The sequence below is a fragment of the Gymnoscopelus microlampas genome (genome assembly GCF_963454915.1).
Source record: "Gymnoscopelus microlampas genome assembly, chromosome: 22".
Taxonomy (NCBI): Eukaryota; Metazoa; Chordata; class Actinopteri; order Myctophiformes; family Myctophidae; genus Gymnoscopelus; species Gymnoscopelus microlampas.
Window position 1 is genome coordinate 12,354,233 of NC_139959.1, and position 27,722 is coordinate 12,381,954.

Genomic DNA, 27,722 nt, shown 5'->3' on the forward strand with positions numbered 1-27,722 from the left:
ATTACTGCATCGAAAGTAATCAACAAACTAGTGGTGGTCAAACATTGGCCAAATTATCAAATAATATAATATATAATAATATAATATATTTGAAAATACAGTACTCAATTTGTTCTTACCTTAAGCCAAGGGTTTGCATGTTTGGATTTGATTCCTGAGCTCATCGTCTAAACAATTCAATGCTCTTCAAACCAAGCATATTTCAATTGAAAGTGAAAAAGTAAGTGTGCAAAGAAAATAACTCTTCAGATGGGCTTGAGCAGCAGGCTCTTTAATTCCTAATCCACAGCTGTGGATGCTATGGTCACTATCAGTGTTGCCAGGTCTGCTTATTATAAGCGACATTGGGATTGTTTTTCTGTAAAGTTGCTTGTAAATATTGGCAGATTGCGTTTTCTTTTTGGGCTTGTTTCTAAAGTGTATAGTTGGCTGCTTATTTGGGTTTTCTTCCAAATTCTTTTTGTCCCTTCTTTTTGTTTAAACCAGTGGTTCTCAAACATTTTCCTGTCAAGGACCCCCGAATTAATGTGTATTTGTTCACGGACCCCCATCTGAAATTATAATTTGTGCCAGGGAGCCCCAGATTTGTGTTGTTGTTGTTAAAATGTTTCAGAAATATTCCACATTTTGCATTTTTTTCTCCTCAAGATTTTCAAATATCCACCGTATATAGGTTTGAAGTGCTTATGTGGTCAATTATTTTAAGCTTCTATTCATAGACCTGGTTGCTTATTTCTCTCACACAATCTGGCAACACTGGTCACTATGCAAGTGGAGCCTACGAGTTCACATCAATATATGAACAAAGCCTTCCTCGGTTGCACATTAACTGGTTCATACCAGAATTATTAATTCACTTGAACATTAGAGAGGGCCACTAGCATTACCTTGAGAATGTCCAAAGTCCACTTTGTTCTGCACCAACATAAACACTTTGAACTATAATATTCTTTCAAACATCTCAGACAATGCCAATCAATGATGTTTTAGGATTGTCTTTGCCTTGATCTTTAGAAATCATTATCTGAAGTCCATTTTAAAGGGCAAGACCACTTTGGTAGATGTTTGGGTGGTGTAGTTACCTTGCCATGGTGTAACAACAAGAAGATGCAAAAAATCTAAAATAATTTCTCCATTGACTAGAAATTGATAATTTTAAATATACTACGTCCTCATTGACTTACATTGTACGGTGAAGAGGCCCAGGAGCAGCTCTTTTAGCCTGTAAACAAACTTAAACAAAGCAGACAATATAGAAACTCAAACAAAGCAGACAATATAGAAACTCAAACAAAGCAGACAATATAGAACATCAACAAACCCAGTACTGTTTGTTTTTTAAATTAAAATGTCAACTTCCTATTGATTTTGCCATTTTTATTGATCCGTGGATCTGGATGCGGATCTTCAAATAGTCAAATCAACAGGAAGTTGACAGTACTGGGTTTTGTGATGTTCCATACTGTCAGAATCAGCTGTGTTTGCATTCGTTTACGGGCTGAAAAAGAGCCTGCAGAGTGGTTTTGCCGTACAATGTAAGTCAATGAGGAGAATATTTTGAATGATCAATTTCTAATCAATGGAGACGTAAAAAAAAAAAAGGGAGTACATTTTGGAAGGATTCCCCTTTAGAGCTTCGCAAAACAAAACATTAGAAAATCAAAGTTACAGTGTATGGGATGTTCATTATGTTCATGTGTCAGTCTTACCCTCTTGTTTATTGAGCAGGTCAGATAGATGACATTACAAGGTACAGACAGCGGCAGTGTGCAAACTTGCAACTTTAATAACGTTATACAGTACGATTTCAACAGCATTCTTTACAGTTCACCCAAACCCCCCCTTTCCCCAATAAATATAATTTAATATAATCTATGCTAATCATTATAGTTCGAGTTCGGTTTCCATACGTTTGGGGGGACAGTGATACCATTATAAGGATATAAGGATGTCGATGATACTATAAGGAGGCCAATGTCAGGATAAATTGTCTTGAATAAAGTGTACGTCTTCAATGTTATCAAATTGTTATTAATTTACAGCCACTGTACAAATGATGTCATGTGGAGCCATTAGATGCTTCAGTAAATTTAACCATTTTATATTCAATGAACTCAAAGGCGAAAGCAAGGAGTTCTCAGGTTACAGCAAGCTACTTCGATTAATAGTTATACATGGCAATTACCCTCTGCAATTTTCTTTATTTAAGTGGCAAATAAAGACAAGTTCTCTCAATTAAACTCTACTTCTGGTAAATATGCAGCATTAAAAACATCTACCCCATTACCAACAAAACTAAATATACACAGTAATGAAGGCACTTCATCCTGTAAGATAAGGTAAATCACAGTTGTTTTGAATGAAACGGTTAGCGAGAAAAGACAGCCTGCATAGCACAGATCAACAGAAGAAGGTTTCCGACTATTGCCGGCCACCTCACACTCCCAAAAGACTCTTGTTTTTGTTGTTGTGTATATTTGTTAATTTTTTTGGTAACTAAAATATTACTTGACAGGATAGTTAAACCCCCTCTCTTTCATAGAAAAAATTAGTATATGTATAAACATATAGTATGTACATACAGTAATACAATAGAATTTCTTGCCAGTGGGAGAAGGGAAGACCTGTACCTGTCCTGGAGAATGAACAACACCTGTGGACATGTGTCGTCTAATAATCCAGTGGTTCTCAAAGTCGGGGGTCCAGGCGGGACCCTCAGGGCTCCTTGACGGGGTTCCAAATGGACCCTCACAGGTCTGTAAGTTTGAGCGTGAGAGTTTGCACTCTGAGCGTGTAGAACAACTCCCGCACACCGTCTTCAAATGCAAAACAAAAAAAGGATTTAATGGGAACACAACGGTCTATTAGACCTTCATCAGGTTATCTTAAGTCATTCACTGGCACGGACGTAATTAACGTAATTTACTTCCAAAATCCAATTCTGCCATGGATGTAAAAGACGCATTCTTTTTTTTTTTTTTTTACAAAAACACCACCAAAGAAGTGTACACACAGAGACCAAGTGACCAGAAGAAAAAAAAGATTGTCTGCTTCCACGTTAAAGGATTTACAAAAGTATTTTTTTCACAGATTTATGTTTTCTAAGTGTTTTTCAAAAAACAAGCCACTGGAATGGACGATCGTGGCGGGCAATTTTTTCCCCCCCTGACGCTACGGGACGCTAGAGAATATTCCATGGTTTTTCAGAGGTACAGTAAAATCGCCGTTTTCGTTGGCAAGGGTACAGTAGACGGATTAATTTGTTCATTAATTCCTGTCAGTGAATGAGTTAAGGTCTAACAGTGACTCTTTTTGCATTTGAAGACAGTACGTTGGGGCCCTCGTTTGGTCTTCTTCTACGCACCTGTCGCCTTTGTAGTTGTGCAAAAAAGGACTTGCTTTTGTATTAACTCTTGAGAGTGTACAAAAGGAACCAAATGGACCCGTAAGGGTCCATTTGGTTCCATTTGTACACTCTCAAGAGTTATGGGGGTCCTTGAAATGAAACAAAGATTGAGAACCACTGTCATAATCCATACAGGTACTCTCTAGCTGTAATTAGGATCCATGTGTGCCTGACTCCTCTCCGTCTTTCCTGGTCTTTTTCTGTGGTTCACTCCCCGTGGAGAGTTGGAGGGCCAGGGGCCACTGGGCTGTGGCCAGCAGAGAGAGAGGCTCCTGCTGGATTGGGCCATGAGGGGGGCCCTACGGTGGGCCAGCTAGGCCAGGTAAGGTGGGCCAGGGGCCAGGTAGCAGACAGTGCCTGGCTGGACCAGGTACTGTCTGCTACCTTGCCCTTAGAGTCTGTAATCCACTGTAAATGTCCTCCTCCGTACTGAGACCCTCAAACAGCGGGATCAAGTCCAGCAACTCAGTGTCCGACATGTCATCAAACCACGACTGTACCGGGACCTGTAGAGGGGACGGGAAGGCAGGGGGGGGGTTGAGAATGGGACAGCTCAAGTTAACGGTGCTGTTGAATGTGCCAGCGTTTCAAATGTCATCGGATGAAGGTAATTACGCTGGCAAGGGGATAACAAACGATGTTTAATACCTTGGCGGTTATTGTGTTAAGTGCCTCGGTATTATTCTCTCTGAAGAGGTGCTTGTTTTTGTTAACTCAACGTCCAAGTTTTAATCTGAAACGGTGTTTCAACCAATCAGATGGTCCCGACCCCTCAGGCTATGGCAACGCTGGATTCTCACTCAATTCAGCTGTGCAGCAGAGGGCTAGTGTTTGTGTAGCCCTGTCGCTCACGCAACCCAATAAGGAAGAGGGCCAGTGTGAAGCATGTTTGTTACTACGTTGCGTATTTCCATGTTTTCAGATACACATTTTAGAGTGCTTATTAAGTTTAAAACGCGTATTACACCATCTGGACGTAATCTTGAATGAGATTAAAAACGGAGTAGCCCTGTAATAAAAAGTGCGAGGAATGTGCAGCTATGGGAATCACACAGGTGAATGAAATCAAGATTCATATTTATTCATAAGGGTTTTCGTTTGACAGTATGAGTAATTATAATTGGCCTTTTGATAATAAGAATACACAAAAAAATCTATTTTTAAGTACGTCCATATCATGACCACGGATATAGGCTCTAAAAGTGTGAAAAACACATTTTTTATTTCACCACATCTTTAAATCACTTGACAACAAGGCAGAAGTGCCAACAGTGAGGACACTGCACTCCTCATACCTTGCCCTGGGAAAAACAAAATTGGAATGGTAATACATCCATGGAACGGCATGGTTGTAAATATTAAAATGTTGGCGCAGTGATACTGTCTGATTATACATGTGGCTGTCACGGCCCGCTCCTCAGCCTTGGGACATTGGCTGTTTATGTTGAGATTTCTCTTCTGTTCTGGTTTGCAGTTGGTTCGGGTGTTTTTGGTGTCTGTAGCTTAGTGTTTAGGTCTTGTAGTTTCTGTAGTTTAGTGTTCAGGTCTTGTAGTTTCTGTAGCTTAGTGTTTAGGTCTTGTAGTTTCTGTAGCTTAGCGTTTAGGTCTTGTTCTGCGTTAGTCTGTAGTTCCCCCAGTGTTTTGCATCTTATTTTGTTGTAGTGAGAAACAGCCGATCTACAAGCTCACAACCCGTCGCATCATAACGGCTATGTTCAAGGTTTTTTATTGTAAAAAAAAAAAGAAAAAGATTACTATGTCATCAAAATAGGGATAGATTACTAATCGATTATTTTATCCAAATATTTAATTATTAAATGCATTAGTTTGATTAAATGTTGCGCCCCTACCTCAAACCATCATCCCCGAACCCGTAACCCCATCTCTCCCATCCCACATCCCTTCCTCCGTCCAGACCCTCAATCTAGGACCCTACACTGAAAAAGTCTCAGTGTTAATGTAACCCTGAGAGTGTACAAATGGAACCAAACGGACCCTTATGGGAATTACAGACCCGTAAGGGTCCTTTTGGACTCCCTGGTGTACCCTGGACTCAACGTTGAGGACCAGTGTTCTACATCATATCATACTGAGCAATAAACCTCCCTTAATCCGCATGTGTATTGGCCTGGTCTTTGCTGGTGAAACGGTTTCATCATAGCTGTGGTGGAGCTCATGGAAATTGTGTGAATAACTGATAAAAAGGAAGCGCTTCAAAGACCCGAGTGACATATCTCATCGTGCAACTCCTCCTCTCCCCCTGACTGAGAAGAAAAGTAGGAACACAGCACAGAAAACACTGCTGCCAGATTTGACCCTGTTACTAAAACAATGCTCCTGTTCTAGAATCAGTTACTGTCGGCATCAGAGCTACACGGTTGACATACTTCTGTTCTACCAACAGTAGTGTTTGTGTGGGTGAGAGACACACACAGATAGAGAGAGAGAGAGAGAAAGAAAGAAAGAGATAGAGATGGCTTTAACCACTTACACCCTATATGGACTTTGTCATACGCTGAACAGCAAAAATAGCATTTGCCGAAAATAGCCTAATCTACAAACTCAGCTTGAGATTTAGTGTAGAAATGTTATATTCACAGAAGTAACAAAGCTGTCGATCACGGATTTGAACTAAGTTTATAGGGCCAATTTTAAGACCAATTTATCAACATAAGCATATAAATAAAACATAAGAACATTTTAAGACCGTCGAAGCATGAATCTAAGACTTTTTAAGTCTTCTCAAGGCTTTCCCAAGGCCTTATTTTTCACATAGATAGTTGTGAGCTTATCGATCGTCTATTTTCAGCTAAAGCTTTCCCCGCAATAACAGAAGACTGAAAAGACTCTAGCATAGAGCCCTGAGGGGTTGAAGTGGTTAAGGCTCCGCAGAGAGCCTGCTACTCACAGCGTTCTCAGGGTGGAAGATGTACGAGGCAGGCGAGTTGTCGATGATGATGACTTTGCCGAGCTCCCGGCCCAGCCGGCTGAGGTCTTTGACGTAGTTCCCCCGGTGGAACACACAGGATTCCCTGAAGAGCCGGGCCCGGAACACTCCCCACTGATCCAGCAGGTCCGCCACGGGATCTGCGTACTGCAATAATACAGTCCACCAGATGTACAGTGTCAGTCAGATATACACAACATATATATATATACGTATTGATGATAGATAAGATATAGTCGCTGACGGCTAGAACATTGGTTCTCAAAGTGGGGTCCGGGGACCCCCAGGGGTCCTTGGGGGGTACCAGGGGGTCCCCAGCAAAATGTGTAAATTTAATCATTTTAACCATATTTTATACTTTGGGCTATTAAAAAATAGCAGATGTACAAGTTCATATCGCGGCACTCGTGCCGTGCTATGAGCTTGTGGATCTGCTTTTTTATTTATTTTTATCCCTGGCACAAAATATTTTGAGATGGGGGGGTCCACAGCCAAATAAATATCATTTTGTCCTTGACATGAAAAGGTTTGAGAACCACTGGGCTAGAAAACATATATGTCCAAAACCGCTGCTTTTCAGGAAATAAAAAAAACAACCTGTGTTCCAATGTAGTTATGATTTAGTCAGAAGCTCTTGTTAATACTTCTCATTAGTTCAATATTTATAAGAACGACTTGCTTAACCACTTTCGTTTTCAAAAAAATAAATAAAAAAACAGCACATCTATAACCTACCTTGGCTAAACTGGCTGTGAAGAGAACACATTCAAACAGCTCCCCCATCTTCTGGAGGAACTCATCCACGTAGGGCCTCTTCAGCACATACACCTGAAACACCACAGAAGAAATGAAAAACAGTAACCTTTTCCGGGACAATTTCCCCCCAAAAAATGTGTAACACAAAACCACTAGTCAATCGATTATTTATTCTTGAAAAGAACATTGAGGTTTACCCTCATTTGCAAAGCTGTAGAGATTACAAAAAGCATCCATTAAGACACATACAGATATAAAACACAGAAACAACAAAATAAGACCAAAACGGAACACGAGTAAGTTCAAAACGAATCAATACAAACTATACTTATATTTGTTGTTCATTTCGCTGTGTGCATCCATCTTCCTCTGTCTCCGTGGATTAGTTGCTGCCCCCCAGTGCAAGTAACCAAGAACAGGCCAAAACAGACACAGAGAGCCTATCCTGGATTACTTGAACCAGGTTACAGCTTCTGAATGGATGCTGAAGCCTCAAACAGAACCAACTATTAAGCCTTCCTTCTTTCTTGTGTATAACCTGGCAACAGGGACCCACTGTCTGTCTGTCTGTCTGTGTCTCTCTCCCTCTCTCTCTCTCGCTCTCTCTCTCTCTCTTTAACAGCAACTTTAATACAAATAGCTGATTCTGACTGATTTGTTTATTTTCTGACATCACAGAGCCACAACATGTCTATCTTTACAGTTATTAGCAAAAGCTTCCAACGAATTGCAGAATCAAACAGAAAGTTAGATTCAATGAAACTTTTATGAGCGGTCTCAAAGGTAATCCTACAGCTGCTTGGCGACCAGATGAAAGAGAGAGAAAAATGATACCATGGCCTTTGAGGGAGACGTTTTCTTAACAAACACATCTTGATCAGTTTCCTTTACTTTACTTTATTATGGATCCCCATTAGCACTTGCCGTCACACCCAAATACACATCATGCACAACAACATACTACAGATACAACAAACAGACAATAGTTCACCTACAAAAGTTGAGAAATACATTTCAGAAATGCACAATTTTACAAAATTGTGCATTTCACGATAAAAGGAGAAAAGGGTTACGCATACATCTTACAGTTTTACAACAAATCATACATTTAATTATTTGTCATTGAACACTGTCCATATACACTGCTAGATGCGGGAGAGCTCCAAATTATAAATGCAGTGAGTGATTTCTGGGTAATGCTATTAGAAAATGGCTGATACCCAACACCCAGCATTAAAAAACACAATCGCGCGCACACACACACACACACACACACACACACACACACACACACACACACACACACACACACACACACACACACACACACACACACACACACACACACACACACACACACACACACACACACACACACACACACACACACACACACACAAATAAGATTATACAGTATGCATCTGCACCCTGCCCTCCAGCACCTGATTTTTTGGCAGCCACAGTCAGCATCTAGCCTTTAATTAATCTGCCTTTCTTCACACACAAACTCATACTGCACACATTGCATACACATACACTCCCACACCAAATCCACCCCATGTGTGTACTGACACCACCACCACCACAAACACTCTCCCACATGTCCTCTGTCAATACAGTACATTACCTGGTGAATGGTTCCATCAATCTCCACTGGAACAATGAAGTCTGCATTGCTGATGGGCTGCAGGCATAGGAAGACACAAACAAACCTTCAATAACACAGCATTCCCTGGTAAAAAAAACTAAAAACACTGCACACTCAAATCCAAGGCGCTCATTTAACTCTCGCAATGTAAAAATCAGTTTGTACACTCTCAGTGTTAAAATGAACACGCCAGATTTTAATGTGTAACAGCAGAATAATATGAAAGTTGCAGAACAATATGAAAGTTCCTCGCCTCATAGACCATATTCACACGCCGGCCATTTTGGTATTTTGCATTGAAGAAACGGGTGGCATTTCATTCTCTTAACAGCAAAATGGCCGTGTGAATATGGTCTATACCCCCTTGTGGTATGAGGGAATGAAAGTAGAGAGAGAAAGTTCTTATAAAGTGCCGTGGGCAAACTGTGAATCCTCTGAGCGCGTGGAGGTTGCCGTAGGGAGAATGTGTTCGTGTTCCGGTGCTCTGCATGGCAGACTGTTGACTATGGAGCGTGGCTGGAACATCACAGAGAACCTGAGAACTGAACTAAACTACTGTAGCGATAGGGCTGTCACGATTATGACATTTTACATGACGAATAATTGTCACGACAACGAATGAATTATATTTTTGTCATTGCACACTGGAACATATGAATAAAAATCACATTTCTTTTTGGCTTTTAGGGTTTGAAGTTGCAAAGGGCAGATATGACAAATAACCTAAATATAGAAAGACAATTCTGACATATTTAACTTTAAACATTAGTAGTGGAAATAGCAGATCTACAAGCTCACAACGCGTTGCATCACAAAGTGTTGTTAGCTTGTAGATCCGCTATGTCCACTATGCTTTTTAAATATTTGAAACAAGTATGAAACATATTCAACGATTATGTAAAATAATTGCGCTTATCTCAAATGAATTGCGATTAGGCGATTATGTAGTAATTGTGACCAGCCTATGTAGCGATAGCCTGACTCATGTCATCTTTAAAAATGAAGATGGGAGATGGGGGATGGTCTGGAGGGCAAGAGAAGAGAGGCAGTGCAGGGACTATTAGGCAGTGGTGGACAAAGTACTCAACCTAAGTGCTTGAGTAGAGAAACTCCTGGTCAAATAGTACTCGACAACAAGTGAAAGTTACTCAGATTTGCACTCGAGTTAAAGTACTGGAGTACTTTCTTTTAAAAAAAGTCTTTGAATTGTAGTGGAGTGAAAGTATCAAAAAAAAATACAAATACAAACTGAAGTGAAACACCAGAGAGAGAAGCTGGGAACGAGGCAGCTGCAGCGACAGCCTGACTCATGTCATCTTTGAAAAGGAAGATGAGGGGGGTGGGGGGGGGGGGGCAAGAGAGGCAGCGGGGACAATTATGTGATGAATGGAGGGCGTAGCGGAGAGGATGAAAGGGCCACCTCTGCTGTCATTTTGCCACAGAGGGAAGAAGAGAGGAACAAGTCGTCTGGGTGAAGGAGAGAGGCTGACACTGATGTGGTGGAGAAAGCGTGACTTTTTCTTCATTATGGCTCGAAAGTTGCAGTACAAAAAAAAGCCTCTTTCGTTCTACTGAACAACGACAGAGGCTTTTTTTTTTTGTGCACATGGTAACGTTATCATGGAGCATACAACTAAGCCAAATCAGAATGCATTAAGTCTGTTCCCAGGCTAATGTAATTATATTAATAATATCAGCAACACTAATAATAACCATAATTATATGGACTGTCTGGCTCTTCCCAAGAAAAGGCCTACATGTGGCCCAGACTGCTGGCCTAGAGGTCCAGGAGCTGGCTGCCTTTGGGCATAAACCTGTAATTAGAAGATGGAGCTCAATAGCATCCAGCAGAGGGGGGTGTTTGCTGTAGGAATACCAGAGCTTTGACCTGTCTGTCCCTCTCTAAAATGTCCCCTACACTGGAGACACTGGACTGATCACATGAGACAGACACGGATATGTGGACTTGCTTGGTGATTGCAAGAGACAGACATAATCTGAATCTATGCGACGTCATGCACACAGACAGATGTGGGTGCTTATTGCAAGCCAGCCGTTTGGTCATATTCCGCTCTCTTCGAAGTTCTCAAACGGTGTCCCACCAGAAAACTGCCATAATAAGCAGCTGCTGCTGTCTGTAGATGAACGAGAGTAAAGGAAACTATAATAGTAATCTTAACCCATTAAGACCGGGATCTCTGTCATTTTTTTTATTTCTTTGGCCTATTCAAAAATAGCAGATCTACAAACTCATAGCTATGAGCTTGTAGATCTGCTATTTTTTGGAAAAATCGTGGGTCTTTGAATATATATAATTTTTAAGCGAACATTTGTAAATCTTTGCTTCTGGGGATTCTACAAATGTATTCTAAATCCTAAATAATGTTGCTATAATATCACTGGTTCTCAAAAATTATATGCATTTGGCCGTGGACCCCCATCTCAAAATATTTTGTTCCAGGAACCCCCAGAAGTTGTAACAGAGTTAAAAAATGTTCTCTTTAAAAAATACATATTCAAAGATTTGCAAAAAAAAGATTTTTCAAAAATAGCAGATCTACAAGCTCATAGCGCGGCACTCGGTGCCGCGCTGTGAGCTTGTATATCTGCTATTTTTGAATAGCCCAAAGAAATCTTAAAAAATGACACACAGATGCGTTCCCGGTCTTAAAGGGTTAAGACACCTTGTCCACAGACAGAAGATTCGTACTTCGTTCGAGGCACATTGGCGTCGCACGGCTGAAAATAGCTGACCTACAAGCTCACATGCCGTCGTGCGACGGGGCTTGAACAGAGGCAATAGAGGGGGCAGCGACAAACAGGGATGGGAGACAGATGGAGACAAAGATGGGGGATACTGGCTAACACCTTTTCTCCTGGATCACTAGACTATTTCAAGACCAAACAAACAAACAAACAAACCACTTCTCTTCTTATCCAATGTGTACCCAGATATGTGTGACAGAGGGAGGCAGAGAGAGGGGGGGGGGGGGGGGGTAGGATGAGGGGCTATGGTAAATATTGGGGGTGTACACAGCATCAGTGTTTGTTATCCACTTATGGCACACATGGCCACAAAAAGTGACCCTTTTAAGTCCCATTCCCAATGAACGAATGAAAATGACAGATCTACAAGCTCGCAACGCATCCTGACACATTGTGAGCTTGAAGATCGACTATTTTTTATGTAAAAAAAAAATACAAATAAAACATTTTTTGAAAACGTTCGCCTATAATGACAGGTTGGAAGTGGTTAATGAATGTATGGTTGCAAGACCAACCGCGTCATTATGTAGATTCCTCGCCTGAGGGCGGCATGTCATGCATTATAATTATACACTTGCATATGCTAATGTTACTAAAAGGACATGCACACACCGGCATACGATGCTAATGTTCTAAACATAGCTGCTACTACACACACTGTCTGTATGTATACTGTATATCTTTGAACCTGTAAACCTGTGAAGTGACAATAAAGATGATTCTGATTCTGATGGATTGGCGCTGTGGATTGAGACGCAGACGCGATCTAAAATCAGATTAATCTGCGAAAAAGGTGGAGAAAATATGCATAAAAGGACTGTATGTGAGATTAATTGCAAACACTAGGGGGTGGCAATTGCCATCCCCTAGGACCCCAAATGACGCCTGTCTGTCTGTCTGTCTTTCAATTAGCTCAATAGCGATCATCACCATTCAAAATTGAGGATGACCGCAACTTATTTTAATCATACAATTGTCATCGTATAATAATACATCTTATTATTATACGATGACAATTGCATGATTGAAATAAGTGGCAGTCATCCAAGAGAATCGTACAAATCTGTAATTAATTTCAGAATAGAAAATTCTCTCTCTCAGTTGATTTCGGGGCCAAAATGCAGTTTGATTTCTTTTCTCCAGTGTACACCAAGTGGGTTTACTGGGCGGAACAGAGGTCTTATCTGTCTCACAGGCTTGTTCTCTGTAAAGAAGAATTGAATTTTATTGGATTTCGGGGAAATCCGTCCAGCACGGTCATCCAAAGGAAAAGCAGATTGTATTGGACACACCCTTGTGTGTGTGTGCGTGCGTGCGTGCGTGCGTGCGTGCGTGCGTGCGTGCGTGCGTGTGTGTGTGTGTGTGCGTGTGTGGTGGGTGTGTCTGAATTAAGAGATTGTGCGTGCATTTCTGTTTCCCTTTCATTTTTCAGAACAGAGTAACACATTAACATTTCGTCAATGTCGGGTGAAAACCTCATTATGTCCGAAACCTTTCCTCTTCATCATTATTTAAAGAAAACTATTAAAATAGTGAAAATAGACAATCTACAAGCTCGCAACACGTCGCATTGCGACGCGTTGTGAGCTTGTAGATCAGCTGTTTTCACTACTTTTGTGTGACACACTTGTATGATGAAGGTATGTCATTCATTTACGGAAAAACGTTAAAAAGTTGATATATCAGAGATCAGAGAGATACAAGGTTTCTGCCTGACAGCTAAGATTTACAGTATTCATGAAGACATGTATCAACCACCTTCAACCTGGCAGCCCTATTTTGAGCATGTCATCATGGGTTAACATTTTCAAAGAACAGCACTTACAAATAGCAGATCTACAAGCTCACAACACCGTTGTGTGGTGAGCTTGTACAGTAGATCTGCAATTTCCACGTTGTATGATGACGTAGGGCTTAGGGTTTAAACGTTTTAAAACCACTCGATACTTAATAAAATGTGTTTTCCCAGCTTTGCTACCAGCTTGCACACCTCTCCCACATTCTTATCTTTAACCTACACACTACGCACGCACACACTCGTGCACGCGCGCGCGCGCACACACACACACACACACACACACACACACACACACACACACACACACACACACACACACACACACACACACACACACACACACACACACACACACACACACACACACACACACACACACACACACACACACACACACACACACACACACACACACACACACAGAGAAATAGAAGAGGGAGGGAGGAGGCTGTGTTGTACTGTAGTGAACTGGGTCACTGGAGTGAGCAGGTGTGTCCCTGCATAGCGGACTTTGGAGGTACGTGGGAGGTCACATGAGAAGCTGAGCAGCGAGCACACAGCACAACCAGGACAGGCAGAGAGCCAGGACCCTCCAACTGGAGGACCTCCTAGTGCAGGGGTCTTCAATGTTTTCAGGCCAAGGACCCCCTAGCTGAGAGAGAGATGAAGCAGGGACCCCCTACTCTATACTGTATTGTATCAAATTAGTTTTTCAGATTAAACTTTTTTTGTTTACTTTGTCTGCTCTTTTTTACCCTCTACACCTATAGCCTCTTAGCCAAAAAATGCCGATCTACAAGCTCTCAACGCCTCGCAGCGCGAGGCGTTGAGAGCTTGTAGATCTGCTATTTTCGGCTAATGTTCCTCTCAGAAAAGGAATTCTAGGGTTCAAGTGGTTAATGTAAAAAAACGAAATCCTATCACACAAAGATTTGGCGGACCCCCTATGGTAGCTCTGGGGACCCCCTAGGGGTCCCGGACCCCCTGTTGAAGACCCCTGTCCTAGTACACAAGTCAAATGCTCAGCATCAATTTAGCGCCAAGAGAGTAAAGATGGACAACGAATGGGGACACTTCACTTCAGCTCAACTATTTAACTACTTAAGCCCTATTTCAGAAACAGTGAAAATATCAGATCTACCACCTCATTGCCTCGCGGGCCGGGCTGTCGTGAGCTGGAGATCTGATATTTTCACTGTTTTTTAATTCATACATCTTTATATTTGTTGAATGTCAGGAAACCTTTAGAATTGATTTGCTTATTATAATGACAATCCCAAAATATGGACACAAGATATGAAGTGGTTAAGCGGGATGAAGTACACAGTCATGCGTGCGTGCGTGCGTGCGTGCGTGCGTGGCCTCATTGGCTGCAGTACCTTGAAGGAGCTGTGCACCAGCGTCTCATCCAGGTCGATCACCACGCAGTTCTTGCCATAGTCTGATATACTGACCTCTGGCAGCAGGGACTGAGCTGGAGGCTGCAGAGAAGGAGAAAAAGAGAGATGACACACATACAAGGTCATTAGAGCGACTATAGGCCGTAATACACACGCACACACGCACGCTCTAAACACCTTTTCAAGCATAAAACAATCATTCAACTTCTGAGGACCAGGGAAATAGTACTTGTAATGTCTATTCCTCAAAGTCGATTATACTTGTGGGGACATTTGGTCCTCACAAGTATAGTAATACAAGTACACACCCACACACGCACGCACGCACTCACGCACAGACACACAGAGAGAGAGAGAGAGAGAGAGAGAGAGAGAGACAAGACACGCTGTGCATAGAGAGTGAGTGTGACGTCTCAAAGCAGTGAAGAGTGGTTCGGCCGCTCCTGGCTGCAGTAGAACTTCTCCGCCTCTAGGGGGCCATGGTGGGTGACACTTAAGAAACACTTAAGCATAGGTGAACCCACATCATCAGCATGTTTCTGGGCTTTCTATGGACGCTCTAATCGCTATTAGATGGATGCAGTGCGATGCTGACTCACGGCTTCAGTCGTTTAACGTGGCAAGAAATAAAAGCTCTCCATCTGCTGGTTAATTTATTGCACTAAAGGTGTTAGGGTTCATGGATTAAAGCACAAAAAAATAAAATAATAATAATGATAATAATCTAGGCTAAGTCCCAATCTGCGATTAGTAAAACAGCATGAAAGGAGTCCCCCACAGTAGCACTCGGTTTCATAACAATTAGCACAATACGTATGTGGAATGACGTTTTGGTATTCTGCTATTTTCGGCCGTGTGACACCGGTGAGCAACCAAGTATAAATCATCCTTTAGACTAGCCCTTTAAGACCGGGAGAAGCATCTGTGTCATTTCTTGATTTGAGCTAAAAAGCATTGTTTTACACTTTGGCTATTCAAAAATAGCAGATCTACAAGCTCATATAAAAACGTGTGCATATTTTTGAATATATATATTTCTAAAGCGAACATTTGTAACTCAAATCTTTGCTTCGTGGGGGTCCCTGGAACAAAATATTTTGAGATTGAAATACATATAATTTTGGGGGTCCTTGACATGAAATGGTTTGACAACCACTGATATAGAAACATAGGTTTTTTCAAAAATGTCTTCTCTGAATTTAGAAGACATTTTGTCTTAAAGGGCCAGAGGAAGCCAAGAGTTAGCCAAGCGAAAGCCATGTCGTTCTCTCTCTGGAATCCAAACGTCGTGACGACTGAGAACTTGAATCCACAGGGGTTTCTTGGGTTGACGTATTACGGTGTAGGCGCAGGTATGTGACCCAGGTGACAGTCCGGTGCGGTCGGTATTGCCTTGTCGTGTTCACTTATCCCTGTGAGTGTGCTGCCATTTGAACTTGGGGGGGGTCAAAGGAAAGGGAAAGAGACTTGTCATGTCAGGCTATGTCTCTGCTCTCTGCCAAGCCAGCCTGTGGAGGGAGACAGGCACAGGGCAGATGGCACAGCTATAGGAGGGAGGGGAGCGTATATGAGGCACATGCACACACACTCACCCAGTCAAATCTGGAGCGTTCATTTTAACAGTGAGTGTAAAAAAAAAAAACTTAGAAGCACTAACATAATATGGAGGCAACGATTCTCTCAATCTGACACAGGGGCAAAACGATTTGACATAACAACCAGCCATTCTCTGCATGTCAGTGTAAGAGTGTGTGTGTGTGTGTGTGTGTGTGTGTGTGTGTGTGTGTGTGTGTGTGTGTGTGTGTGTGTGTGTGTGTGTGTGTGTGTGTGTGTGTGTGTGTGTGTGTGTGTGTGTGTGTGTGTGTGTGTGTGTTCGTGCGTGCGTGCATGCATGTTGTCAAGGCTGAACGTGTTTATCATGTCTTATCACAGCAATGCTCGCTGATCTAGCATGAGAAGAATTCCCTGGGAACAGGGAACACTGAAAGGCTGATGAATGGGGCTTTATAACATGCAGGTCAGGCAAAGACAAGCCACTGACCAGGGACCTTGACATTTTCACTACCGGGCCGCACAGAGGAGACAAATGGCCCCCCCAACGCGCCACAGGCACGGGGACACTATTTCAAAACTGTTTACACTTAGTCACACACTGCAGTGACAAGTGTTCGCGATGACTGTTGGAAGTACAGTACGAGTTAAAATGGAAATTCTGTCATGTGACATCGTGTCAAGAGCTTGTGCGGATGAATTTATGTGAGCAATGTGTTCTCCAATGCCGTCCAAATGTCAAGAGACACTAGTAGACACAAGGTTTTGCATACATGTACGTACTTGATTTGGTATCAAATCTGTCTATAAAATGAATACCAAGGACCTCAATGGAAACAAGACCGCAAGGACTCTTTTGGACGGACCTTTTAGACAAAGTATTATAAATGTAATTGTGATGTTTGCATTTTTTGCCTGTAAGGGTTAAGGGTTAAGGCCCTTAGGGTTTAAGTTAAACCACTTACACCCTAAATACCTAGTTGAATGGTGTCCCCCAGGGCTCTATACTAGGCCTGTCAGTATTTCCCTCAACATCAAAATAGCAGATCTACTGCGACGCCAGGGTTCATGCGGGTGACATTATCACAACAAGCCTAATACGGAAGCCTAATTCATAATTTGTCGCATGACGGTGTCACTTGCCGAAAATAATAAGAGTTTCAAGCATCGCTAGCTTTTTGACGAGCGACCCCGTGGTACAAACAAAGCATAAAAAGGCTTAAGTGATGTAATGATGTCTTGTTTGGCTGCTGAGTTGACATCGTGGTGTTGTCGGTAGCAGTGCATTAGCCCATTAAGACCTGAGGCCGATTCTACAAAATGCCTTCTAAATCCTAACAGTTTTCTGAAAAACATATGTTGCTAGATCAGTGGTTCTCAAACTTTTTCCATGTCAAGGACCCCCAATATTATATGTATTTGGCAGCGGACCGCCATCTAAAAAAATTTGTTCCATGAAGCAAAGATTTGAGTGAAAAGAAATCGCTTTCAAATATATGTATATACATCGAAATATTTGCACAAGATTTAAAAAAAAAAAGCAGATCTACAAGCGCATAGCGCGGTACGAAGTGACCCGCTATGAGCTTGTATATCTGCTATTTTATTTAATAGTGACACACACTCATATATATAGCTGAAATCTAAAATGACAGAGATGCTTTCCCGGTGTAAATGGGTTAGAGCAGGGTGGGACTCGTCTATGCCAGCCAGAGTCATTTAGATTCACCTCTCAAAGTCCTTGGCTGAACACAGGCAGGAGAACAAGGAGCAGACCTTGTCCCCACAGGGGGTTCCTGCCAGGGAAAGGAGGTGCCTGTCGGGTAATGCAGTTTATAACTTGGCCACGGCGTAGAACGCTGCGAGTGTGAATATCACTAAATTGCACTAAATCCACAGGATATGCGATAACCTCCCAAATAAGTCAACGTATAGCACTGTATCGCTAAGGAGGCTCTCTGCAAATAAATCTTCTTTTCTGGTAAATATCTGAACAGAAATACTCCACAATCAATGAAAACATGACCAAAATGTAATGATATTGACAAATACCAAAACCTAATGAAACCTTTTGAAAGCTCAGCCATTCATTTGTTCGGAACTGCTGTTGCAAACATCTCTGATGGGAAAACAGAATTCAATCAGTTCGGCCTAATGAGAAAATTACATTGGGTTATTATTTTCTGTTCCAGTGGGAAGAGAAGGTCACGGTCAAGGTCAAGACTTAAGCCTTGTCGTATGAGGATGTCGCTCGCCAAAATATTGCGGAATCTGCAAGCTAACAACGGGTTAAAAGGCTATTTTCTGTGAGCAACACCATCGCACAATGGAACAGCATTACACATTGATTAAAAATCACATTGGATGGATACGGACTATCTGCAAAGAGCAGATCTACAAGCTCACAACGCATCGTGTCCGCACCGCATTGTGAGCTTCTAGATCGTTTATTTTCATCACAGGACATTTATTGAACGACAGAGCATAAATCAGGCTTAGGCAGTTACAGAGCCGTGTCAGGAACGTCTTGCCGCTATCAGAGCAGATCGAGGCGGATGTGCGAAATGTTCAGTGGTGGAAAAAGTACTCAAAATGTTTTACTTAAAGGTAGGGTAAGTGATATTTTTTGGTTAAAACAAAAAGTATTTTGTTAAAACGTTAAAGCACTATATTCTGATAGTAATCATTGCTATAGAGTGTTTGTTCAGTAACAGGGGATTTTTGGAGGGGAGGTTCATAATTTAGTCCAAAATTATTATAAAAATAATTAAACCAGTCGGCCTCATGGTGGCGCTATAACAGCCCCCTTTACGTTTTGGCCTATAACTCTTGAACCGTAGGTCGTAAAATCAAAATTTGCAACTCCCATATAGGCCATGCCCATTTGCGTCAGGATAGATTTTCCGCCATTTTGAATTTTCTTTAAAACACACTTTTAGCTCCTCCAAGACTTAAGCCTTGTCGTGTGAGACTTAAGCCTTGTCGTACAACGCGTCGCGATGCGACGTGTTGTGAGCTTGTAGATAGGCTGTTTTCAAATAGCCTAGGTATAAAATAGGGCTTAAGTAGTTAATGTATGTTTTATAATGTAATATATGTATATCTGCAAAGCAACTAGTGACTAAAGTTTTCAAATAATTGTAGTAGAGTAAAAGCACAATATTTGCCTCGATATAGTGAAGTTGAAGTAAAAGTATAGACAATTGGAAATACCCCAATAAAGTAAAAGTACCTAAAAATTGGGCTTAAATACAGTACTTGAGTAAATGTACTTAGTTATTTTACACCACTGGAAATGTTATTGAGCGCAAAGCGAGCCAAACCGTTATTAGAGATCCACACATGCAACGCAGCGAGAGGGAGGCAGCGCTGTGATAGGACAGCGACCACAGGTATTAGGAGGAGGAGGAGGATGATGAGGCAGGAAGACAACGAACAACGAAATGAAAAAGATAATACATACACTGGGGATGGAGACGACCTGCACCTGGTCACACTAGAGGGAATAAAAGGAGAGAAAGACGGAGGGTGAAAGAGAGAGAGAGAGAGAGAATGAGAGAAAACCAGTGGTGAAAAGTAACTAAGTACATTTTACTTAAGTACTGTACTTGGGTACATTTTTTAGGTATTTTTTTTACTTTACTGGAGTATTTCCAATTTTCAGTAATTTTACTTTCTACTCCACTACATCTCAGAGGCAAATATTGTACTTTTACTGCATAACAGTTACTTGAAATCTGTAGTTTCTAGTTACTTTGTCGATTTTGATTATTATTACAAAACATACATTAACCACTTCTGCCCTATATGCATTTCGGCCAGGGTCAGGGATATAATTAAAAGCTAACAATACATTGCGATGCGATGCATTGTGAGCTTGTAGAACCGCTATTTTCAAATGATTTTTATACATTTGAAATAATGACTACTTTCTACTTTTAATGCTTTAAGTACATTTTGATACCTTTACTCAAGTAAATGTTTTATTCCAGACTTTTACTTGTAACAGAGTGTTTCTACATTGCAGTATTGATACTTTTACTTTTTTTACTATGTACAGTAAACAATGTGAGTACTTTTTCCACCACTGGAGAAAACGGGGAATAAGAAACGACAACACAGAGAGGACAACCGAGGAACAGAAAGAGAAAGGGAGAAAACAGCACAGTGATAAAAAAAACAAAAAAAACAACCCCGGGGTTGTGGTCGAGAAATGGGGGGAGAAAGAACGAGCCATATAATACCAGAGTGATAGAGAGGCAGAACACAAACAGAGCTACCATAGTAACAAATACTGCTGGCCAGCGCTCCAGAAAAGCGTGCGCTCTGTCTGTGGGGAGAGATGGCAGGCCGAGGCCAAGCCCGCCAAGAACAGAAAAACATCAGCCTAGCATTATAACAAGGCTTTTTTTCTTTCTTTCTTTTTTTTATACATGTGCCGAGGTTCACCAGGTTCATTCTGAATGAATAGGAACTAGTTTAGGGCTGCAACAGTTAGTCGAGCTAATCGACGTAATCGATAATCGATAACTTAACAAAATAATTGATTAGTAAACAACTTGTGAGCTGGTACATCTACTATTTTAACAATGTTTGCATTGACTGACTGGGGGATGTTTAAGGACGCCGCTGAGAATAACGTCAACGAACTCTCAGACTCTGTCACTGGTTTTGTCAGTAAGTGCATCAACGACATAGTTACAAAAAAATGCGGTTGGGATCCATCCCAATCAGAAACCGTGGATCGACGGCGAGGTACGCGTTAAACTACAGTACGTGGCTTCAGATCAGGCAATGTGGGGTCCGAGTGCCGCACTACGAGCTTGTAGATCTGCTATTTTTGAAAAATCCTGAACATTTGTGCAAATCTTTGAATGTATATATTTTTAAAGCGAACATTTCTAACTCAAATCTTTGCTTCTGGAGGTCCCTGGAACATATTTTACAAATGTTCGCTTTAAAAAATATATATTCAAAGATTTGCTAAAATGTTCACGATTTTTCAAAAAACGCAGATCTATAAGCTCGTGGCACGGCACTCGGTGCCGCGCTACAAGCTTATATATCTGCTATTTCCCGAATAGCCAAAGAAATCTTAAAATGACACCTCATGCGTTCCCGGATTGAATGGGTTAAAATGGGTTTCTCAATCATTCGATTAATCGAAAAAGTAATAGATAAGATTAATCGCTAATAAAATAAATCGACAGTTGCAGCCCCCTAAACTGGTTTGTTGAGAAGGGGGTCCGGAGCCGGTCAGCGCCGCTTGCCCTCATGCATAGCAACCCGTAAAAGAGGCCCCACACATTCCAACCCCAAACGAGAGCCATTTACAGGTACACACGAGTGGAAAGGTGATATGATCTCGCTCCATTTATAGTCCTAGCGTACCTGCCTTGGCAGCGGAACGCCGTGTTTGTGGAGGGGGATTGGGGCTTGGCCCGTCTTTTCCGTGGGCAGAATGTTCACTTAACACATACTCACTACACTGGTCAGAGTGTGTGTGTGTGAGGAGGGAGAGGGGGGGGGCGGGGGGCGAGGGGGGGTGGGGTGGGGTACCAGGCAATCCATCACACCAGACACACACAAGGCCCACTTTATGAGGATTAAAAGGGGACCGGATACATAGAGGTGTGTGCACGTGTGTTTGGGGTGCGCGCACGCGCGTGTGTGTGCGTGTGCGTGTGTGTGTGTGTGTGTGTGTGTGTGCGTGCGTGCATGTTTTCATGGGTGCATGGTGTTAAGAGAAGACCTCTGCAAACTTGGGTGAGCAGCAGCAGCACTTCCAAATGCGTGTGCACGTGCGTGTGCACATGCGTGTCCCTGTGTTTTTTCATCATTTTTTTCCTTCAATGTGGCGTTAGCAGTGTGTGTATTTTGTGTGGTTACGTGTGTGTGTGTGTGTGTGTGTGTGTGTGTGTGTGTGTGTGTGTGTGTGTGTGTGTGTGTGCGTGTGCAGCGGGGGCGTGTGTGCATGTGTGTGTGTGTGTGTGTGTGTAGGCGGATATCGAAGAATGTGCTGTGGGAAGCGTGCCCGTATTTTCAAGCAGTGGATGGTAAACAACCTCTGGGTTCAACGGGTTTGGAGCAGCTGGAAAGATTTGTGGAGGGAACTCAGTGAGACTGCACAGCGCCTCACTCCTCCCAGGCCCAGCCCTCTGCAGGAAGAGGCACAACGTTTACAAGCTTTCTTCTTTATCGAGGCCACACAAATATATGGCTCATATTATATATATATAGCCGGATCCTTCAGGTATAGAACTGTGTGGGACTTCTGCAAGTCATAAAAAACAAACAAACCGTAAGACAGAATTCCACAGATGGTTTCTGTCGGGGTGGGGAAACCTCAGTCATTATGTCCCAAACTGTTACTTTTCAGGACAAAAATGGCAAAAGCAGCAGATCCGCAAGCTCGAAACGCGGCGTGTAGTGTCGCGTTTCGAGCTTGCGGATCTGCTGCTTTTGACACAGCGGTATGATCAAGTTGGGCATTAAAGGTAGGTTCTAAGCTCTCCCTAGGCTGGCAGAGGGAGTGTAGCGCCCAGGATTACTTAGATAATTGGCACTGGGTGAAAAAAATGGGTTACAAAAATCGTGGGATAAAACTTTAGATAAAAAAAAAAGTTGGGTTAAGTGATTTACTTTAGTTAAGATAAGTGCTAAATAGCTCTATATTCTGATAGTACTCATTGCTATAGAGTGTTTGTTCAGTAAAAGGAGTCTCCCATCATGTCTCTCCAGCTCTTTATTAAACAGGAAATGCATTTTCAGTGCTCTCTCCTGATTGGCTTACATTTTGTCACCTACCTGAAAATGTACTGTTCTGTACTGTTGAAAATGTTCTGTTAATTAACTAAAGAGCTGGAGAGACCCCTGTGACCGAACAAACGCTCTGTAGCAATGATTACTATCAGAATATAGTACTTTAACCTTTTTAACAAAAGAAAAACAATCGCTTACCCTACCTTTAACCCATTAAGACCTTGAACTGGAACGCAACTGTGTCATTTTTGCATTTCTAAAAAGCATTATTTTACACTTTGGCTATTCAAAAATCCCAGGTGTATTTTTTTCAAATGGTGAAAATGTGTGCAAATCTTAGAATATATACATTCTTTTAAAGTGAACATTTTGAACTCTTTGAAATCTTTGCTTCTGGGAGGGTCTCTGGAACAAAATGTTTTGAGATGCACCACTCATATAAAAACATATGTTTTTGTAGAATACTGTTGGGATTTAGAAGACATTAGTAGAATAGGAGTCAGGTCTTAATGGGTTAATTGATGAAAAAAAACACAAAAAGTTAGAATACGGAGATAAGAGGTTTTAGCCCGACAGCAACGACATTACAGGCAGTTGTTTTGTTTGGGTTTTGTTTGGTCTAGTAGTTTCTCTATCGAGACGATTCTGTGTGGTTTAATCAATATCTAAAGCTGCCCAACCATGAAAAAAAAGAGAAAAAGAAAGACATGCATCGAAGAGCTTCACCTTCGGCGGGCTGCCGTTCTCCTCCGGAGGCGGGGGCAGTGAGAGGCTCTTGTTGTTAGGGGACGGGGGCTCCGCGTGGTATTCATTGTAGTTGCGGAAGCAGCAGAAGAAAGGGCTGAAGATGCTCCGACTCCGGTGTTTCTTTAGGCTGCTGTTGGACTGGGAGACTATGAATAGATCACAAAAAAAGCCAGAGAAGGAAAGGGGGAGAGAGAGGAGAGAGAGAGAGAAATAAAAAAAGAGACAGAAAGAGAGAGGAGAATAGGTCATTCTATGCCACACATCTAATCAGAATCACTTTGTTTTATAAAAGACCCTTGGATCAGCACTTATAGTGCTCTTTTGAAGTAATTTGCCTTTTATTTCCACCTGCCAAGTTCACATAGCGATTGCACATAACACCCGAGGCTAACAAAGCCTAAAAGAATCGTATGAAGAATGAGGCAATGATGTGAGTCACGGTAGACCCAGTGTTTCGCCCATTATTATGACAGAAGAGGCTAAGATGTGTGTGTGCGTGCACGACACAACACATTCATGCTTTGGTTTCGTACGATAGGAAGAGCGGGAACAAAAATAGCCTCCACTCGTACACTCGTGCCCTCTGGGAAGTTAGCCTAGTTAATTAACGTCAAAAGGTTCTCCTTTCACAGGACAGTCCGAGATAGATAGAGACATGGGGAGAGAGTGCGGGAGAGAGAGTATGTGTGTGTGTGTGTGTGTGTGTGTATATGAAAGAGGAAGACACTTGAGTTATGATCCCCTCTGCTTTGCAACAACATTGTCTAGGGGGAGATGCCAGGATGCATGGGAATGGGACACTGCCTGTAATCAAGCCTGCATTCTTCCATCCGTGACAGCAGGCACCCAGCATAACCAAGAGAACTGCGAGATCTAATGACTAGAAAAACATCTTACAGTTGCCGTCGTCCCGCTGCGTCCATCGTCTGATGTGTGGACTGTGTCTGTAGACCGACCCGATTTACACGTGACGATACGGGATGTGTGAGGACGATAATGCAAATATGAAATCACAAATGCGTGGCAAGAGGGTGATTATAGCGTCCGTCTCAGTGCTGTAGACCGTTGGTTCTCAAAATGGGGTCCGGGGAACCTCAGGGGTCCTTGAGGGGGTTTCCAGGGGGTCCCCAGCAAAATGTGTTAATGAAACGTCACAATCATTTTAACCACTTTAACCTTTTATACTTTGGCTATTCAAAAATAGCAGATATACAAGCCCATAGCGCGGCACCGAGTGCCGCGCTATGAGCTTGTAGATCTGCTATTTTTGAAAAATCTTGACGATTCGTGCAAATCTTTGAATATATTTCTTTTAAAGAAACACAAATATTTGATTCTGGGAGTCCCTGGCACAACATATTTTCAGATGGGGGTCTGCGGCCAAACATATATCAATTTGGGGGTCCCTGGCATGAAAAAGGTTTGAGAAGCACTGCTGTAGGCTGTCAGAGAGAAAACAACATGGCCTACACACACACACACACACGTATAACGTGGTTCATAGTTACATCATCATCCAGCCCTCTCACAGCCTCTGAAGCCCATGGCCTATTTTCACTGACAAAGGAGACACAGACTGAACTGGGCTCCACATCTTGAGAAATGTTTTGACGATGATCACATAATATTATTTCAGATTTTTGGGAACGGCGAAGGCCATTGGACAAAAGAGACATCAGGCCAGAATTCAACAGTGCAGTTATAGAAGAATCATTATGCTAAAAATTCATGTGAGACATAATACATCAATGCTGAAATTTGGTCGAACCTTGGAGAAGATGATCATCTTTATTTGTTGCTTCTGTGCTCAGTGAATGAGAAACCAGAAGTAGGGATTCCAGCCTCTCTCATTGCATGGCGAAATAGTTCTCAAAATCATACACTTTTAGCACATGGGAATGTGAAATGCCTGTATTCCACTACATCCTCTTAATGGAAGTTTGATACTGTAGGTCACAAATCTTGGCGTTTTTTGTATCAGTATTGGACTGTATTGGAATACATTGGCAGAATCCATTTTGTTGGTATTTGTTTACTTTTTTATGTAATAATATGAGAGTAAGTTGGACTAATGAGTAATATCCAGGTAGCTATACAACCGAAGTTTATATAAAAGTTCAACATTGCTACTTTTTTGGGTCACTCACTGTCATATGAAGAAGTAGGGCCTTAATTTACATGGGGGGGGAAAACATACAAAGTTGAAATATGGATATACAAGGTTTCAAAGTAAGTTTTGAACATGTATCTGTGCAAAGTCCTCTGAAAATGGACCGAATTTGTTTTTTTGTTTGTTCTTTTGCGCTTGAGAAAATGTGTCAGAATGTTCTGAGTCACTGCCATCTTAATGTGTCCAACTGTCCATACAGTCATGTGACATAGCAGGCCTGCTTAGCCATGCATGCTGAGGTTGTTTTTAGAGCCATCAGATCTGATGCGTGGGACTAGTCTCCACGGGGTTGGCTGGTAGACCCGGCTCACTGCTTGGGCATCCTTGAAGAAGACTGTGTCCAATCGCACTGGAAAGACTGACTGACAGCATGCCACGTACAGAATATAATACACTGCAAAATATAAAATGTAGATATAGATACTTTTTATGTTGAGTATTAGTGGTTCAAGCAGCAGGAGAAGCAAACAGGAATGTATCTGATTAGACCAAAACAAACAACACACACACACACACACACACACACACACACACACACACACACAGAAGGCATTAACCCTGTGAGAGCAAGGTCAATGACACGCGTGTGTGCGCGCGCGCACGCACGCACGCACGCACGCACGCACTGAGAGAGAGAGAGAGAGATGCTGAGCGTGTTTTCTAATGAAGTGTAACAGATTTAGTAGTGTGGCGTCAATAAATAGCACAACCAAAACAAATAAAGAAAAGAGTACCGAAGCCAAAATGCGTCTTTTAAAGACAGTACAGTTACTGAGCGGCGACTCTAAAATGGGAAGTTGCCAGTTAAGAGTGAAGTGACCCAATGTCAACCCTCTCTCCTCCTCCCATGCCTTGGCTTCAAGCCTTCCACTATAAAGGCTCCTCCATTTTGAGACCCCGTCTACATTTTCCCACCCTGGTCTAATCAACAACGCTCCCGCTGAAAAAGAAAGGAGGAAGAAAAAAAAAAGAAAGAAAAAAAAAACAGGTGGGAGAGGGATAAAGGGGGAGAGAAAGATAGAGGGGGGAGAGAAGGGCATAGAATGGGTGGGGAGAGTTGGTGTGGTTGAGACAGCCTATACTTGCGTCTGGTGCTTACTCCACCCCCTCCAGCACCACCACCCTGCACAAACACAGCTCCCTCCCTTTGACACAAACAACATAGCTGGACAAAGTGTGCAGAATGTACGTAAGCGCGCGCACGCACACACACACACAGAATCACATGGAGAAATGCACGTCTTGTGCACTGGGACACGTGTCTGTGTGCTAATAAACAAATACACTACAATGCAGGCTCGGACATATGCACAACACGCACGAACAGGCACACACACACGCACACGTGCGCACAGAAAGTCTTTCTTTCAACGTCTTCATTCTGGGTATGTGACTGAAGTCAGCTTGTATTACATTCCCTCCTGAGCACAACACCTTTCTAGGAAAAGGCTAGAAGGTTATAGGGCAACATTTGTCATTAACACCAAAGGAGCCCAGATAAGCTGCATGCTTACTCAAATCCAGGGAGCTTCCATCTGATTATTTATACTCAAAGGGGGTGCTCGGCAGAGCACATATCTTTGCCATGCTGGATTGCCTATAGCCAGGGCTGTGTAAGTTGCTGGTGACACAACAACTGTCAGGATCCGAGGAAGCTGCGGGGAGTAAAAAAAAAAATGTTTTTTTTAAATAAATCAGTGCTATTGAACACTCTTTACGTCTGTGTGTGGGTTCTACAAATATTTAACCAATGAAAAGTATTAAAAAGCGC

At 42.2% G+C, this 27,722-nt stretch overlaps 1 protein-coding gene across 3 annotated transcripts in view; it reads right to left on the reverse strand.

Moving 5' to 3' along the window:
- Nucleotides 1–3,455: 3,455 nt before the first annotated feature.
- The window catches only part of ctdspla (CTD (carboxy-terminal domain, RNA polymerase II, polypeptide A) small phosphatase-like a), a 42,823-nt gene continuing 18,556 nt past the window's right edge, over nucleotides 3,456–27,722 (reverse strand). Inside the window, exons 2-9 of one of the 3 annotated variants that reach the window (XM_084048913.1) lie at nucleotides 23,761–23,927; nucleotides 22,338–22,430; nucleotides 19,736–19,768; nucleotides 14,701–14,802; nucleotides 8,737–8,793; nucleotides 7,089–7,181; nucleotides 6,315–6,500; nucleotides 3,456–3,912 (exon numbers count right to left, since the gene is read on the reverse strand). In XM_084048913.1, coding sequence (XP_083905039.1) covers nucleotides 3,787–3,912; nucleotides 6,315–6,500; nucleotides 7,089–7,181; nucleotides 8,737–8,793; nucleotides 14,701–14,802; nucleotides 19,736–19,768; nucleotides 22,338–22,430; nucleotides 23,761–23,927 — 857 coding nt within the window. In that variant the 3' untranslated portion in view covers nucleotides 3,456–3,786. The remainder of the gene's footprint in view (nucleotides 3,913–6,314; nucleotides 6,501–7,088; nucleotides 7,182–8,736; nucleotides 8,794–14,700; nucleotides 14,803–19,735; nucleotides 19,769–22,337; nucleotides 22,431–23,760; nucleotides 23,928–27,722) is intronic. The other 2 variants (XM_084048914.1, XM_084048915.1) reach the window with 2 other exon arrangements.